This window comes from Aotus nancymaae, unplaced genomic scaffold, assembly GCF_030222135.1.
Source record: "Aotus nancymaae isolate 86718 unplaced genomic scaffold, 86718_ANA_hifiasm-v0.15.2.pri h1tg000028l, whole genome shotgun sequence".
NCBI lineage: Eukaryota > Metazoa > Chordata > Mammalia > Primates > Aotidae > Aotus > Aotus nancymaae.
This window is the reverse complement of record NW_026988441.1, coordinates 40,108,640-40,126,761: the sequence shown is the minus strand read 5'-3', so window position 1 is coordinate 40,126,761 and position 18,122 is coordinate 40,108,640. Positions and strand designations below refer to the sequence as shown.

Here is an 18,122-nt window from a genome sequence, read left to right as displayed (position 1 = left end):
TCTCGCTCTGTCGCCCAGGCTGGAGTGCAGGGCGCGATCTTGGCTCACTGCAACCTCTGCCTCTTGGGTTCAAGTAATTCTCTTCCTCAGCCTCCCGAATAGCTGGGATTACAGGCGTGAGCCACTGCACCCGGCCAACAGCTTTATTGAGATATAATTCACATACCACACAATTCACCCATTTACAGTATACAGTTCAGTGGAGTTTTTTTTCTTCTTCTTTTTAGGATGGCAGTGCAATCTCAGCTCACTGCAGCTTCCACCTCCCAGGTTCAACTGATTCTCATGCCTCAGTCTTCCCAGTAACTTGGACTACAGGCTCCCACCACCATGCCTGGCTAACTTTTGTGTTTTACTAGAGGTGGGGTTTCACCATGTTGCCCAGGCTGGTCTTGAACTCCTGAGTTCAGGCAACCTGCCAGGTTCAGCCTCCCAATATGCGCTAGGATTCTAGGATTGTAGGCGTGAGCCACCTCGCCCAGCCTCAGTGTCTTTTTTGTTTGTTTGTTTTTTTGAGACAGAGTTTCACTCTTGTTGTCCAGACTGGAGTGCAATGGCACAATCTCGGCTCACCGCAACCTCTGCCTCCCGGGTTCAAGCGATTCTCCTGTGTCAGCCTCCTGAATAGTTGGGATTATAGGCATGTGACACCATGCCCGGCTAATTTTATATTTTTAATAGAGACATGGTTTTGCCATGTTGGTTAGGCTGGTCTCAAACTCCTGACCTCAGGTTTTCTCCCCGCCTCAGCCTCCCAAAGTGCTGGGATTACAGGCCTTAGTGGTATTTAGTATAGTCACTTGGCTGGGCTGAGGGCTCATGCCTATAATTCCAGGATTTGCACCTGGAAGGTTGAATGCACTTGTTTTTTTTCTTAAGACTCAGTCTTGCTCTGTTACCCGGACTGGAGTGCAATGGTGTGATCTTGGCTCACTGCAACCTCCACCTCCCAGGTTCAAGGGATTCTCCTGCCTCAGCCTCCCGAGTAGCTGGGACTACAGACACGTGCCACCACGCCCAGCTAATTTTTGTATTTTTAGTAGAGACGGGGTTTCACCATGTTGGCCAGGATGGTCTCGATCTCTTGACCTTGTACTCTGCCGGATGCGGCCTCCCAAAGTGCTGGGATTACAGGCGTGAGCCACCCTGCCCGGCCTTATTTTTATTTTCATTAATTTATTTATTGAGAGGGAGTCTTGCTTTGTCACCCGGGCTGGAGTGCAATGGTGTGATTGCCTGGGAGTTTCACCATGTTGGCCAGGCTGGTCTTGAACTCTTGACCTCGTGATCCACCTGCCTCAGCCTCTCATGCTGGGATTACAGGAGTGAGCCGCCGTGCCCAGCCCTGAACTCTTATCTTTCAGGATCCCAGAGGGCACTGTACAAGACCCCCAAATATTTGTGGATTGTGAAGGCAGACTCCTGTTAGGAGAGAGAGCAGGATGGCGGGACCACAGGATCGTCCATATCTTCCGGGGGCAGGTTCCAGTCACCCTGAGCAGGTCACCTGACTTGCAGGGACTGACCTCAGGTGATCCACCCGCCTCGGCCTCACAAAGTGCTGGGATTACAGGCGTTATGATTAGTTCCTTTGAATATGCGGGAACTGAGTCTCTCAGAGGGGATTCTACCTTCCCCAAGATCACAGGCCCAAGGCCAGCAGCAATATCGTCAGGTCTGTTCTGAGACCTAATGTTCAAACAGGCCCTGACTGGCCAAAGTGGGTCATGCCTGTATGTTAGGAGGGGGATGAGTGCTTGGGGCCAGGAGTTCCAGGCCAGCCTGGGCAATGTGGTGAGACCCCGTCTCTATGAGAAAGTTTAAAAAAATTAGCTGGACATGGTGGTGGGTGCCTGCAGTCCCAGTTACTCTACTCAGGAGGCTGAGGCAGGAGGATCACTTGAACCCTGGAAGCGGAGGCTGAAGTGAGCTGTGATGGCGCCACTGTACTCCAGCCTGGGCGACAGAGTGAGACCCTGCCTCAAACAAAACCTAAACAACACAGGAGGCCCCGATGTCCTGAGGCCCTGGTGTTTAGTCACTGGTGGGCGGGGAGAGAGCTGGTGGCGGAGTCCCAGCTGGAGGTGGGTCCTCACCTGTGCTGCCCTGCGGGGGGCGGGGGGCTCTCTGCAGGCCTCTCTCTCTCCCCCAGGGGAAGCCCGGCAGAAACCCGAGACTGGGCCTCCAGCTCCAGGTCGCCACTGGGCCCAGCCTCGCCCGCCCGCCCGCCCGCCAGGGACTGCGGAACAGGTAACTCCTGCGCCGCCCTCAACCCACCTGGCCTGTTGCTCCAGATGCGGCCTGGAGGCCCCGGCCTGCACACCTGGTCAGCTCAGAGGCCAGGAACTGGAGCGGAGGGAGGGGTGGGGCCTTGGGCCGGCTGCTGCTGGTTTCGCTTTGAGCTGGGCACCTTCCCCTTCCTCCCTCCCTCCCACTCCTCCTCAGACCCCTGCTTTCTGGGAAATGCTGTGACAGCTTCCTCTGAACTCTCCCTAACCTGCCCTGGAGCCCAGGGCCCCCAGGAGGCTGAGTTCCGCCCGCCGGCCCCACGGGACCTGACGCTTCCTGCGGGCCACACACCTCCACCCCCGGCCACGTGGCCCCAGACTGCCCACCTTCTAGAAGGTTCTTTCTGTGCAGCCCCACAGTGTCCCCACCCCGGATGGAGCTGTCCCCCGCCTGCCCCACCTCCAGGCTCTACACACAGGAAACCCCCGTGGCTCCAGGGAGGATGGCCTGACAGCCCTTACCTCCACCCCGAACTGTGGACATCGGGGCTGCATGGTTCTCTGGGGTGGGGCTGCCCTGGGCACTGCAGGGTGCTGGGTGAAATCTGTGTCTGGGAGTTTCCAAGCCTCTCCTGGGTGGGGGGACAGAATTGTTCCTGCTGAGATCCAGTGGACTAAATGACCGTCTGGGAGGGGACAGAAATGACTTAGGCCTGTGCTGGCCAGGCAATCCCCGGCAGACAAGATTCTCAAGACTTTGCATCTCCCCAAAAAGAAACCTAAATTCTTCATGTTGATTCCAAGGTGAAATGGTAATATTTGGCTCTGTGGGGTTAAATATACTATCAAATCATCTGTTCTTTTTTCTATTTTATTTATATACTTATTTATTTGCTTATTTATTGAGGTGGAGTCTCCTATTTCTGTATTTATTTATTTGAGATGGAATCTCCCTCTGTCGCCCAGGCTTGAGTGCAGTGGCCTGATCTTGGCTCTCTGCAACCTCCACCTCCCAGGTTCAAACAATTCTCCTGCCTCAGCCTCCTGAGTAGCTGAGATTATGGGCACTCCCCACCATGCCTAGCGAATTTTTGTAATTTTCGTAGAGACAGGGTTTCACCATGTTGGCCAGGCTGGTCTCAAACTTCTGGCCTCAGGTGATCTGCCCACCTTGGCCGCTGGGATTACAGGGGTGAGCCACCTCGGCTGACCAGTATTTATTTGTTTATTTATTTATTTATCTATCTATCTTGAGACGGAGTCTTCCTCTGTCACCAGGCTGGAGTGCAGTGGTATGATCTTGGCCCACTATAGCCTCTGCCTCCTGGGTTTAAAGGAACACACTAGCTAATTTTCGTTTGTTTATTTTGAGGTGGAGTCTTGCTTTGTCACCCAGGCTGGAGTGCAGTGGAGACATCTCGGCTCTCTGCAACCTCCGCCTCCCGGGTTCAAGCGATTCTCCTGCCTTAGCCTCCCAAGTAGCTGAGATTACAGGTGTGTGCCACCACACCCAGCTAATTTTTATATTTTTAGTCGGGGGTTTCATCATGTTGGTCAGGCTGATCTTGAACTCCTGACGTCGTGATCTGCCCGCCTTGGCCTCTCAAAGTGCTGGCATTACAGGTGTGAGCCACTACATCTGGCCTTTTCTATTTAAAATGCTTTAGGCTGGGCGCGGTGGTTCACATTTGTAATCCCAGCACTTCAGGAGGCTGAGGTGGGCAGATCACCTGAGGTCAGGAGTTCGAGACCAGCCTGGACAGCATGGTAAAACCCCGTCTCTACTGAAAATACAAAAATTAGCCAGATGTGGTGGCATGTGCCTGTAATCCAAGCTACTCAGGAGGCTGAGGCAGGAGAATCTCTGGAACCTGGGAGGCAGAGGCTGCAGTGAGCCGAGACAGAGCCACTGCACTCCAGCCTGGGCAACAGAGCAAAACACCATCTCAAAAAAAAAAGTTTTAACCGGGAAATTCTGCTGAAACTAGGAAACATACATTTCGTCTGGGGTGCGATGTGCACACTGAGTAGGGGTGGCAGCCATGAGGACACAGGAGGGTGACAACCCGGCATGGGGATCCGCGTGGAATCGCACCCTCCGGGCAGCTGGCTGCTTCTGCGGCCTCATTTCATTTGATGACCTTTCCACTCGCCCCACCCCAGAGCGGTTGTTGCAGAGGGAGAAGGAAGTGTGTGTCTGTCCCAGGGCCGGGCTGGTCCCATCGGGGGAGAATTCCACAGCATGAAGCGAGCGAGCGGTCGTCTGTGACCCCAGCTTCATAAATCGAATACTTCAGCAGATTCTCCCAGCACACAGCCTGGGGCGCTTGCGTGGAGCCAGTGACTTTTTGGCATGTCCGGGGGCAGATTGCGCCGGGAAGAGGGAAGTCAGGGCTGCCCGCACCCTCCGAGGGCAGAAGCCAGCATACGTGACCTAGTCAAGCGCTGTTTATTACGAGGAAAATGCCGAGCTGGAAAAGTAGCCGACAAAACACTGTAGGCTGTCTTCTTGGGGTCACAGGTGGTGTGCCCCAAGTCTACATAGATGGGGGGCAGGGCCATCGTGTTGTCTGGAGGTTTTTTTTTTTTTTGAGACGGAGTTTCGCTCTTGTTACCCAGGCTGGAGTGCAGTGGCGCGATCTCGGCTCACCGCAACCTCCGCCTCCTGGGTTTAGGCAATTCTCCTGCCTCAGCCTCCTGAGTAGCTGGGATTACAGGCACGCGCCACCATTGCCCAGCTAATTTTTTGTATTTTTAGTAGAGATGGGGTTTCACCATGTTGACCAGGATGGTCTTGATCTCTTGACCTCGTGATCCACCCGCCTCATCCTCCCAAAGTGCTGGGATTACAGGCGTGAGCTACTGCGCCCGGCCTGGTTTTTTTTTTTTTTTTAATAATTTTTTTTTTTTAAGATGGGGTTTCACCAGGATGGCCAGGCTGGTCTTGAACTCCTGACCTCAGGTGATCCACCCACCTCAGCCTCCCAAAGTGCTAGGATTACAGGTGTGAGCCACCGCACCCAGCCTGTCTGGAGGTTTTTAAGAATAACCACAGAAAATGTTCTAAAGCCCTGCAAACGTTATTGATTGGTTGAGACAGTCTCACTCTGTCGCCCGGGCTGGAGTGCAGTGGCACAGTCTCGGCTCGTTGCAACCTCTGCCTCACGGGTTCAAGAGATTCTCCTGCCTCAGCCTCCTGAGTACAGCAGATTACAGGTGTGCACCACCATGCCCAGCTAATTTTTGTGTTTTTGGTGCAGATGGGGTTTCACCACGTTGGTCAGTCTGGTCTCGAATTCCTCCTGGCCTGAAGCAATCCACTCACCTCAGCCTCCCAAAGTGCTGGGATTACAGGCATGAGGCACCGAGCCTGGATGTTATTTATTTTTGGAGATGGAGTCTTGCTCTCTTGCCCAGGCTGGAGTGCAGTGGCGTGATCTCGGCTCACTGCAACTTCTGCCTCCCGAGTTCAAGCGATTCTCCTGCCTCAGCCTCTGGAGTAGCTGGGATTACAGGCGCCCACCATCATGGCTAGCTAATTTTTGTATTTTAGTAGAGATGAGGGTTTCACCATGTTGGCCAGCCTGGTCTCAAACTCCTGACCTCAGGTGATCCACCCGCCTCAGCCTCCCAAAGTGCTAGGATTATAAGCATCAGCCACCTTGCCCAGCCAAGCCCTGAAAACTTTATTTTTTGAGACAGCGTCTCACTTTGCTGCCCAGGCTGGAGTACAGTGGCTCGATCTTGGGTCACTGCAGCCTCCGCCTCCTGGGTTCAAGCAATCCTCCTGCTTCAGCCTCTGGAGTAGCTAGGATTATAGGTGTGTGCCACCACGCCCAGCTAAGTTTTGTATTTTTTGGTAGAGATGGAGTTGGTCAGGCTGGACTTAAACTTCTGACCTCAATCGATCCACCCACCTCAGCCTCCCAAAGTGCTGGGATTATAGGCATGAGCCACTGCACTGGGCCTGTGCCCTGCAAACTTTAAAATGCTGCGTGTTTTACAGGAAAGGGTCTGCCCCTGGCGTGCCAGGGAATCCTAGCCCTAGACTACAGTGTGTCCCTAGCCAGGGTGAAACAGGACGTCTCCAGGTGTGTGGCCACCTTTGGGAGCACCTGAGATCCCCTCCCAGGCCTCCATAGTGGAGAACAGGAGGTAAAGGGCGTTGGGCGTGAAGGGGGTGTCAGATGAGGGGTGGCTGGGTCTGGGAGTGTGTTGGCAGGGGCAGGAGCTGAGAGACCTAGAAACGGACCGGACAGCTGCACTATTGCCGCGTCTACAGAATAGTTCTAGAAGCCGGGCTCTGATGTGAGTCACGGCCACAGCTCCTCTCCCGTCCTTCCCTCTGGGGTGCTGTGGGGTTCCAGTGAAGCCGCAGGACGGCCGTGCACACCACAGGGACCCTGGTGCCGAGTCTGTCCCCACCCAGCCCAGACTGCCCCTGCTCCCCTGGGACCCTGTGTCCTTTCACTCCTTGCCAGTGGCAGGGGTTTGCCAGGACCTGCCCAGAGGTCCTGCCTGCCTGGAGCACAGGCACCCAAATCGTTCACCTCGGCACCCCCTCCCCCTCCCCACAGGGCGTCAACTTCAACACTTCGTCTTTTTTTCCCCAAATTTTTTATTTTTTGGAGACGGGGCCACACTCTGTCGCCCAGGCTGGAGTGTGGTAGTGCGATCTCAGCTCACTGCAACCTCCACCTCCCCAGGCTCGGGTGATTCTCGTGCCTCAGCCTCCCGCGTAGCTGGGACTGCAGGGTGCACCACCTCGCCCGGCAATTTTTTCCTTATTATTATTATTTTTTTTGTAGAGATGGGGTCTTGCCGGGTGCGGTGGCTCAAGCCTGTAATCCCAGCACTTTGGGAGGCCGAAGCGGGTGGATCACGAGGTCAAGAGATCGAGACCATCCTGGTCAACATGGTGAAACCCCGTCTCTACTAATACAAAAAATTAGCTGGGCATGGTGGCGCGTGCCTGTAATCCCAGCTACTCAGGAGGCTGAGGCAGGAGAATTGCCTGAACCCAGGAGGTGGAGGTTGCAGTGAGCCGAGATCGTGCCATTGCACTCCAGCCTGGGTAACAAGAGTGAAACTCCGTCTCGGGAAAAAAAAAAAAAAAAAAGAGATGGGGTCTTACTACGTTGCCCAGGTTGGTCTTGAACTCCTGGGCTCAAGCAATCCTCCTGCCTCGGCCTCCCAAAGTGTTTGTATTACAGGCGTGAGCCACCAAGCCTGGCCTTTTTTTTTTAAGTCAGGTGAGACTTTAGGGGAAAAAAGGGGCAGAAGCCTGGCGAGCTGTTTGCAAGAGATATCAACTCATCTCTTCTTTGATGTGTGCAGAAAAAAAAAAAAACACACACGCACACAAGACTAGAAGGGTCACCCTAAGAAGAAAAGGACGATCCAGTAGTTCCTACAGAACCACAAGCCCCCACCTTCTGCTGTCTTCTCCCGAAGTACAGTGCCAGCAACCCTTCGCCTACAATTCGCCCACAGATTAGTATCAGCTTGCTGGTTGTCTCCAGGAAGTACTGGAGGGGGAGGCTCGCAGCCTCAAGAACTTCAGAGAGCTCAGAGAGACCCTAGAACGGCCCAGCTGCCCTCCACATCCAGCCCGGAGGCAGTCGCCTCTGCCCGAGGACACAGCCCTGAAGGCAGAAAGTCTGGGGCTTTGGATCTCAGACAACGGGAGAACCAGGCTACCGGCCTGCCAGGAACCCCAAAGATGCCAGGGCAAGCCCTCACCGTTTCACCTGCAACTCACTGCAGCTGAATGGTTCTAAGCCCGAAGAGTGACGTGCCTTGGTGGTCACTTCTGATTTGTCAGGCGAGGAGAGGTGACAGAACCACCCGCCCTCGGGCCTGCTGCAGGGGCGGGGGACTGGAGGGTGAATCTACTGGACCTGCTGGGGTTTCCAACAGCACCAACAGCTCGGAAAGCCAGCGCTTCCTTTCTGTGGGGTGAGTCTCAGCTCAGCTGCTGCTGCCGGGACCTGGGAGTCGCTGCTCCCTGAAGCACTGGGATGGGGAGGGGATGGTGCCCTCCTGGGGAAGAGGCAGGGGTAGCCTTCCCTTGGAGGAGGCTACAGACCGGAGCAGCGTGGAGGAAGTGGCTTCCATCACAGAAGGCTGACACTCTGCCTTCCACAGGGGCAGTGACGGTGGGTGGCGGGAGGACAGAGGGAAGCCAGGCGGCACTCCCTCTTTTTTCCAGAGTCAAAGCCTTGCTCTGTCGCCCAGGCTGGAGTGCAGTGGCGCCATCACGGCTCACTGCAGCCTCAACGCCCTGGGTTCAAGGGATCCTCCCACCTCAGCCTCTCAAAGCGCTGGAATGACAGGCACGAGCCACAGACCCACCACCCCCACACCGGCCTCCTCTCCTTCCTTTTGGTGAAAGCCGCCGTCGCCTGGGGGCTCACTGCAGGTCTTCATCCCTTGACCCAGTGGGAGCGGCCGGCTCTCCCTAAGGCCGCCCTGCGCCCTCCTGCCTTGGCGCCCGGCGATGCGGGTCCGGTCAGCTCAGGGGCGCCCTCTCCACAGCCCAGCGCCCCAAGCCGGACGGAAGAAAGCAGCATGATGGCGGTTTGCGTTTTCTCTCCCTGTTTTGTTTTGTTTTTTTAACCTAAGGAAGCAGGCTCTGAGACCACACACAGCAGCGTCGCCCGTCCCCGGAGCCGGAGCCACCCCGGGCGGGACGGGCAGGACAGGAGACCCCGTTCCCGCTTGCGCAGTTGCCCCGCCACGGTGCTCGCCGCAGGGGTGAGGCAGGAGGGTGGGTGGAGGCGCCAGCCTGTCCTCAGCTGGAAGGGCGGGGCGTGGACAGGAACGGTGGGCAGGTCACCAGCGGGACGCGGGAGCCCGGCCATGGTCACACGGCGGTGCGCGTGGGTGTGCTGGGCTGGTTCAGCCGCAGGGTTTTACACAACCAGCCGGCAAAATCCACTTCTTCCACCTCGGACCGCTTGATGAAGGCGTGGTTCTGCAAGGCAACAGGTGCGGTGAGTCCCGGGGCCCTGGAGTTACAGCAGGTCGGGGAGGGCAGCGTCTGCGTAGCCCTGGCACACGGTGCAGGACAGAAAGCGAAAGACAGAGGAGCCCCCCCCTCCCAATTTCATGTCAGTTTAACTCAGCCATTCATTCATTTTTCTTTCTTTCTTTCTTTTTTTTTTTTTTGAGACAAAATTTCACTCTTGTCGCCCAGGCTGGACTGTGGTGGCGTGATCTCACCTTACCACAACCTCTGCCTCCCAGGTTCAAGCGATTCTCCTGCATCAGCCTCCCGAGTAGCTGGGATTACGGCATGCGCCACCATGCCTGGCTAATTTTTGTATTTTTAGTAGAGATGGGGTTTCACCATGTTGGTCAGGCTGGTCTCGAACTCCTGACCTCAAATGATCCACCTGCCTCAGCCTTCCAAAGTGCTGGCATTACAGGCGTGAGCCACCACGCCTGGCCTTAATTTTTATTTTTTGAAACAATCTTTCTCTGTCGCCGAGGCTGGAGTGCAGTGACGCTATCTCAACTCACTGCAACCTCCACCTCCCAGGTTGGGGAGGCCAAGGCGGGTGGATCACGAGGTCAGGAGTTCGAGACCAGCCTGGGTAACGTGGTGAAACCCCGTCTCTACTAAAACTACAAAAATTAGCCAGGCGTGGTAGTGCGTGCCTGTAGTCCTAGCCACTTGGGAGGCTGAGGCAGGAGAATCACTTGAACTAGGAGGTGGAAGTTGCAATGAGCCGAGATTACACCATTGCACTCCAGCCTGGGCAACAGAGCAAGACTCCATCTCAGGAGAAAAAAGAAAGAAAATTTTAACATTAGTACCCCTCTTTATTTATTTATTTAGGAGAGGCACAATCTCACCATGTTGCCCAGGCTGGCCTTGAACTCATGGCCTCAGAATTTCCACAGTGCTGGGATTTCAAGCGCCCACCACTGTGCTCAGCCTGCCTCATTAAAAAAAAAAAAAAAAGTCACATATGCCAGGTCCGGTGGCTCACATCTGTAATTCCAGCCGTTTGGGAGGCTGAAGTGGGAGAACCATTTGACCCCAGGAGTTCAAGACCAGCCTGGGCAAATAGTAAGACCCAATCTCTTATTTATTTATTTATTTATTATTTTTTTAAATAAAGACAGGGTTTCACCATGTTGGTCAGACTGATCTTGAACTCCCAACCTCAGGTGATCTGCCCGCCTTGGCCTCCAAAGTGCTTGGATTACAGGCGTGAGCCACCATGCCCAGTCTCTTTTTTTTTTTTAAAGACGGGTTTCACCATATTGGTCAGGCTGGTCTTGAACTCCTGACCTCAGGTGATCCACCTGGCTCAGCCTCCCAAAGTGCTGGGATTACAGGCGTGAGCCACCGTGCCTGGCGCAAGACCCCATCTCTATAAAAAACTAGCTGGGCTTGGTAGCATGTACCAGTAGCCCCAGCTACTCAGGAGGCTGAGGCAGGAGGATCTCTGGAGCATGGCAGTGGGGGGCTGCAGTAAGCTATGATCACACAACTGCATTCCAGCCTGGGTGACACAGCCAGGCTGTATCTAAAAAAAAAAAATTTTTTTTGACCAGGTGTGCTGGCTCACATTTGTAATCTTAGCACTTTGGGAGGCCAATGTGGGTGCATCACCTGAGGTCGGGAGTTCGAGACCAGCCTGGACAACATGGTGAAACCCCGTCTGTACTAAAAATACAAAAATTAGCCGGGCATGGTGGCAGGTGCCTGTAATCCCAGCTACTCAGGAGGCTGAGGCAGGAGAATTGCTTGATCCCAGGAGGTGGAGGCTGCAGTGAGCAGAGATTGTGCCACTGCACTCCAGTCTGGTCGACAGAGCAAGACTCCGTCCCCCTGCCAAAAAAAAACCCAAAACTGAAAGCCACATTCCATCATTCATAAGGTGCTGGTTTCTCTGGGCTTGGTGCCTCGAGCTGGCATCTCTTCTTTCTTAGAGGCAAAGGAAGTAGCAGGCTGCCTAGGAGGGTAGTGTCCCCAGTCCGCCAATGGGCTGTGGAGGGGTTCAAAGGTCACTGATGGTGGCCATGGTGTGGGAGAGCACCCAGGGTGGTACAGAGTGGGCTGAGGGCCAGCAGAATGATGCCCAGGGACCCCTGAGGGTGCAGTCCCCACTGGGGAGATGAGTTTTGGTGAACAGCTGGGCTTCTGAGGATATCAGAGGATGGGGGTTTAATGAGAAGCCGGAGCATCCATGGCCTCGGGGGACCTGCCTGCCACAGTGCGCAGAACAGGGACAGTCACCCTCTAGTTTGCAGGGAAAGGAGTTCGGGGGGCTGAGAGCTGCCTCCAGCTGCTCATGAGGGCAAATGAGCCCGGGGTCGCATCCTGTGTGTGAGACCAGCCCCAGGCAGGAGCGGCCGAGCTCAGAGCCCACAGCTGTTCCCACGTACACAACCTCTGCTCATCCCGCCAGCCCAGGATGGCTTCTCTCATGGACGAGGGTCCTCAGAGTGGCCCGGCTGCCTGGCCTGCCCACATCCTGGCCACAGGTGCCGGTTCCCGGGGCAGGGCCAGGTCCAGCAGCCTTGTTTCCTGGGCCCGGGTGGCAGCCTGCACCTTTGCGGCCCCAGAGCCCGTAGGCACCACTCACCGTGAGCATCTTCAGGTCTGCCCGCTCCGCTGGGTTCTTGATGAGGCTGGTGTTCCGAGAGGCAGGACGGGAAGCGGCGGGGGAGACAAGACAGGCCAGTTAGTTGGAGGCTCCGGGTCACCTGCGTTTTGGGCTGTGGCCAGGGAGACCTGGGTCTGCGGCATGGACCCGCCTGCTCTGCTCTGCTGCCTGGCAGAGGACGGGAAACCCTGCCTGATCAGTCAGAAGCCTGAAAGTAACCCCACCTAACTTTCTAATCAGAACCCCGAGCCCAGGAGCCCGAACGTCAACATGGAACTTTGTCCTTTTAAACAGAACTGGCTGAGGCAGGTGCCGGAAGCAGCTGAGGCTGAGGGCTCTTCAGGCACAGAGCAGCAGGCCTCGGATGCTGTTCACGGCCTCCCGGAGGGCGCGCCACAGGCCTGGGGCACCGTCAGCACCAGGAGGGCGGTGCAGTTCCAAGGCGTCCCCAGCTCGGACACACAGACCGGCCTATGGGCAGGTGGGGTGGTCCCATCTCCTCCACCAGGGTCTGCGCCACGCGCCTCTGAGGCTCACACCAGGCGCTGCTGGGTGCTCACGGGCAGAATAGAGGGGTTGGCGACCCTCCTAGAACCTAAGGACGGACCCCGGGGAGCCCACGGTCAGCACGCCAGGGGTCAGGGGACCAGGCAGAGGCTTCTCCTCCTTCCACAGACGGAAAGGAGGGGACAGCATCATGTCCACAGAGCCTGCGATCCTGCTTCACTCTCGGGCTCGGGGGCAGGCTGGCATGGCAGCCCTGGGGAAGGAATTCTGGCTTCCTGGTGGGCTTAGGGTTCTGCCCAACCCTGTGCCGGGATTCTGGATGGGCAGGCTGGGCCATGGGCCTCACCCAGGACCTGGGAGTGGCACATCTGGGTCCCAGCCAGGGGTGTGGGTGGCCTGGCTCCACCTACCATCTATTGACAAACTCCTGGAAGTCCGGGGTGAACACACCGTTGGGCAGCTTGGGAGGCGGCTGCGGAGGAGAACAGAGGGTGGGTCAGCCCTGGGCGTCCTTGGGACCCTTGGCTGGACCCCTCCTGGCCCCCCGCCCTGCAGGCCTGGCCGACACCACACACCACACCGTGCTGCACCGAGCTGGCCTCCTGAAAACCCAAACCCCTCGAGTCCTGACACTTAATTCCTTCTCCAGAGTGATGCTGGCTCAAGGATGAGCTCTGGGACTGGGCCCCACAGGGGGATGGCTGGGTCCAAAGTTACTCTGTTTTGAGACAGAGCCTTGCTTAGTCGCCCAGGCTGGAGTGCAGTGGTGTGATCTCTGCTCACTGCAGCCTCCGCCTCCTGGGTTCAAGTGATTCTCCAGCCTTGGCCTCCCAAGTAGCCGGGATTACAGGCACATGCTACCACACCTGGCTAATTTTTGTATTTTTAGTAGAGATGGGGTTTCACCATGTTGGCCAGGCTGGTCTCGAACTCCTGACCTCAGGTGATCTGCCCACCTTGGCCTCCCAAAGTGTTGGGATTACACACTTGAGCCACAGAACCCAGCCAAACTGGGTCCAGAGTTTTGAGGCCAAGCACTGGGGAGCCTGGCCCGGAACACACGTCCCTGGAACGGGCATGGCGGTGGAAGTGGTGCCAGCAGTGCAGGCTCAGGCCCCTCCTGTGCAGGGGTGGGAAGAGGCAGTGTGGGGGGATGTGCACACTGGGCCTGGGCGTGGCTACCAGGTGCAGGGAGAGCTGGGTCACCAGGGCCACCCCGCCTGGCTCTGTCATTATCTTGCCACCCAACCCCAGGCCTAGCCCAGGCTGCAGGCAGCTTAGATGCCCGTTTGTCTGCCCCAGCTCCAAAGGGCCACACAGAAGCCCACGGAAGGTCCGGGGGGTGGCCCACCCTGGTCATATGGTCAACAGGGCTTTGGGGTCCGGTCCCGTGCCTCCCTGACAGCTGCAGGCCTGGGAGGAGACCACGCCCCTCCTTGTACCTTGGTTTACTCATCCGGGTAGTAGAAACGCTGGTACTGCTGCTCGTGGGGTGCTTATGGGGACTGATTGCCGCTCACCGGTGGTTTTGGGGACCTATAGGTCCTCCTTCTAAGAGGCAAGGGCCATGCCTATACCTTTCTCTGTGGAAGCTGGGTGATTTACAATCCATGCCTACAGGCTCCAGGACGCTCTGATGCAGACACTGGGCCACTGCTCAAGGGGCAGCCTGGCTCCTCGGCCTGAGCCCAGGGCTGCTGGCATGTGCCTCCCTCTGGACTCAGGGTGAGAGGTTGCGTTGGGAATTCTGGGTTCGTCTTATAAAAAGCAGTGCTTGGGGAGGAGGAGCTGGCTTGTGCCACACGGGGAAGGCAGGAGGCGTGGTGCACGTGGGACTAGCTCCATCCACCCACCCTCCCCAGCAAAACCCAGTCAAGTTCGCTGTTTCTGTTTTTTAGTACCGGATTCTAGCAGGAATAATTAACTTTACTCATAAAAAGAAATACCAGCCAGGCACAGTGGCTCACACCTGCCATCCGAACCCTCTTGGGAGGCTGAGGCAAGTCAGAGGATTGCTTGAGTCTAGGAGTTCGAGACCAAACCTGTTGCCTGGGCAACACAGCAAGACCCCATCTCTACAAAAAAATTAAAAAATTACCCAGGCATGGTGGCTTGTGCCTGTGGGTCCCAGCTACTTGGGAGGCTGAGAAGCAAGGATCACTTGATCCTGGTAGGTGGAGGCTGCAGCGAGCTGATTATACCACTCTACTCCAGCCTGGGCAACAGAGTGAGATAATCTCTTAAGAAAAGAAGCAGCTGGGTGTGGTGGCTCACACCTGTCATCCCAGCACTTTGGGAGGCTGAGGTGGGAGCACTGCTTGAGGCCAAGAGTTCAGGACCAGCCTGGCCAACGTACCCAGACCCCTCATCTTTAAAATAAAAAAACAGAAAAGAAAAGGCTAGGTGCAGTAGCTCATGACTTAATCCCAGCACTTCAGGAGGGTGAGGCGGGTGGATCACCTGAGGTCAGGAGTTTGAGACCTACCTGACTAACATGGTAAAACCCTGTCTCTCCTAAAAATACAAAAATTAGGCCAGGTGCAGTGGCTCATGCCTGTAATCCCAGCACTTTGGAAGGCTGAGGTGGGCAGATCACCTGAGGTCGGGAGTTTGAGACCAGCCTGATAAACATGGAGAAACCCTGTCTCTACTAAAAATACAAAATTAGCCAGGCATGGTGGCACATGCCTGTGATCCCAGCTACTGGGGAGGCTAAGGCAGGAGAATTGCTTGAAGCTGGGAGGCGGACGTTGCAGTGAGCCGAGATCGTGCCATTGCACTCCAGCCTGGGCAACAAGAGTGAACTCTGTCTCAAAAAAAACAAAAAATTAGTGGGTGTGGTGGCACCTGCCTGTAATCCCAGTTACTTGGGAGGCTGATGCAGGAGAATCACTTGAACTGGGAGGTGAAGGTTCCAGTGAGCCAAGATCAAACCACTGCCCTTCAGCCTGGGCAACAGAGCGAGACTCCGTCTCAAAAAAAAAAAAAAAATTAGCTGGGTGTGGTGGTGTGCACCTGTAATCCCAGCTGCTCAGGAGGCTGAGGCAGGAGGCTCACATGAGCCTGCAAAGTGGAGGTTTCAGTGAGCGGAGATTGCACCACTACACTCCAGCCTGAGCAACTCTTGCTCCAGTCAGAGCAACACTCTGCCTTAAAAAACAAACAAAAGAAAAAAAAAGAAAGAAAAGCCAAAGGGCGTGGTGCACAAACCTCATTCACAATATAGTCCAGCAGTTCAAAGATGGCCATGGCGGGTCGGCTGTCCATCCCGTGACCTGCATGTGGACAGAGATGGAAGTGAGATGGGCTGGTGGCCACCTTGTGTCTGCTGGGGGTTGGGCTCCAAGGGGGCTGATCACCGCCAAGCACCCCCCTCCCCATGCCAGGTGAAATCGGAGGCCGGTGTGCAGAGGCCGGAGACGAAGCTCCCTGGCCTGACTACCTCCGGCCTCCATTCCCTGGGACAGCTACGTCTCACCTGAGCCTCTAGTGAATTTAAAAAAAAAAGCCAAAAGGAGGGCCGGGCGCGGTGGCTCAAGCCTGTAATCCCAGCACTTTGGGAGGCCGAGGCGGGTGGATCACGAGGTCAAGAGATCGAGACCATCCTGGTCAACATGGTGAAACCCCGTCTCTACTAAAAATACAAAAAATTAGCTGGGCACAGTGGCGCGTGCCTGTAATCCCAGCTACTCAGGAGGCTGAGGCAGGAGAATTGCCTGAACCCAGGAGGCGGAGGTTGCGGTGAGCCGAGATCGCGCCATTGCACTCCAGTCTGGGTAACAAGAGCGAAACTCCGTCTCAAAAAAAAAAAAAAAAAAAAAAAAAAAAAAAGCCAAAAGGAACACGAACGTTTTTTGAGAAGTCACACATTTGGCTCGGTGAGGTTTGCCAGCAGTGCCAAAGTCATCACCCCTGCTCTCTGGCGGGCAGGGGGAGGGACGGCGCTGACCGCAGGCAAGGACAGCAGCGTGACCTTGCACGGAGCTGCCGGTGGTGATGGCTGCAGGCCCCGAATGCCACTCAGAACAGGAGACCGGCTGGGGGTGGCTGACCCCTGTCCGAGAACCAGCTGGCCAGGCCCAGGTTTGGCTGCTGGACTTTCGCCTTCTGCTCCTGTCGCGAAATGGGCAGGCGGGCTGGGGCCATGGGCTGGGGGTGGGGCTGGCAGGCGTGGAAGGGGCCCGTATACCACCTGGGAGTTGGGGCTGGGAGGGGCCAGGGCCAGGCCTGAGGACTAGCACTCGGGGAGTATCCCTGGGATGAGATCAAGACTTCACAGCAGTCTGGCTGCAGGGGAAGAAGTGGGTTTGCCAGTGCTGTGAAAATCGCCTTCTCACAGCCCCAGTGTCCGTCCAGGGTGGATGGACCACAAAACGTGGCCCATCCGTGTCGCAGCCTCTCAAAAGGAGCCAGGCTGTGACACCCACCACGGCGTGGATGAGCCTTGAGGACACTGCGCTCAGGGACAGAAGCCACACATAAAACCCAGAAGGCCACACAGTGTGTGACCCCATTTCTGTGCAATGCCCAGGACAGGCCAGTCCACAGAGGCAGGAAGGGGATGGAGAGTGACGGCGGATGGGGACGGGGCGCTAAGAAGGTTCTGGAATTAGAGGTGATGGGGTACAGCACCGTGTGAATGGAAACTGCTGAACTGCTCACCTGAAATGAGTGAGTTGTGGGGTGTGAGCTTTCTAGTTCAGAAACAAGGTTTTAAAACCAACTGCAGTCCGCTACGGGGTCCTCTGGGGTCTAACTCACCAACTCTCCCTAATATCTGACTTAAAAAAACAAAAACCACAGGACTCTCCCTTGATTCTGTGCTGGAGACGGGTCCAGTCCCCGGCTCCCCCTCAGGTGGTGGAAGTGTCCACTCGGACATCTCTGGCTGGGGACAGGAAGGTCCCGCTCCGAGGTGTCTGCCCTAAGCACCGACTGTCCGCTGCAAGCCCAGCTGTCCCCGGGGTCTGTGCCCTCCCACCCCCTCCCAGGCTGCATTCCCTCCTGTGTGTGTTGGGGCTGGAGGCAGCAGGCCACCGAGGGACATGCCAAGTCAGCTGTCCACTTCAGGGCTCCCTGGAAGGCTTGGGCCGCACATGGCAGTGTGTCACCTGCAGGGTCTGGGCTCTGTGGTGGCCAATGCCTTCCACCTTTGTCTGTTTGAGTGCTTTCAGGAGAAAATGTTGGAAAATGCAAGGGCCCAGGCCCCTGGCAGCAGAGCCATGTGCCCAGATCCCTCCAGCTGGCAATGACAGGTGCAGCTGCCCCGGGCAGAACAGGTCTGGGGTGCTCGCCACTTCCAGCTCTGTCCCCGGAAACCCCAGGACCATGTGAGGACTGCTGACCGCAGTCGGCATCGTCCAGGGGGACAGGTGGTGCGACAGGGGCCAGAGGGGAAGCAGCTGCTTGTCCCGGCACAGCAGGCCCCACGCCAGGTACTGCCCGTCCAGACCGGAAGTGGCAGAGTCAGGCCGTACCGCTGATGGGGCGCCCGGGGGGTCTCGGCCGAGGCGAGATGCTGTGAGGCTCTCCTTCTACCCCGTCAACCACGGGCCGACCAAAGATGGCCTCCAGCTCCTTGGAGTCAGGCGGGGGGATGGGGTACCTTCCGATGGCCAGCTCCACCAGGGACAGGCCCATGCTCCAGATGTCCGACTGCACGGAGTAGTGCGTGCCCTGCAACCGCTCCGGCTGCAGCAGAGGTGGGAAGAAAGACAACCAGAGGGGCGGGATGGCAGCTGGAACCGGAGAGGGCTGAGTGGCA

General features: G+C 56.5%; 1 protein-coding gene across 1 annotated transcript in view; it reads right to left on the bottom strand.

Moving 5' to 3' along the window:
- Positions 1–8,804: 8,804 nt before the first annotated feature.
- The window catches only part of MAP2K2 (mitogen-activated protein kinase kinase 2), a 32,871-nt gene continuing 23,553 nt past the window's right edge, over positions 8,805–18,122 (bottom strand). The window contains exons 7-11 of the mRNA XM_012436301.3: positions 17,836–18,049; positions 15,569–15,633; positions 12,769–12,830; positions 11,831–11,876; positions 8,805–9,204 (exon numbers count right to left, since the gene is read on the bottom strand). Of these exons, the coding sequence (XP_012291724.1) occupies positions 9,094–9,204; positions 11,831–11,876; positions 12,769–12,830; positions 15,569–15,633; positions 17,836–18,049 (498 nt within the window). The 3' untranslated portion in view covers positions 8,805–9,093. The remainder of the gene's footprint in view (positions 9,205–11,830; positions 11,877–12,768; positions 12,831–15,568; positions 15,634–17,835; positions 18,050–18,122) is intronic.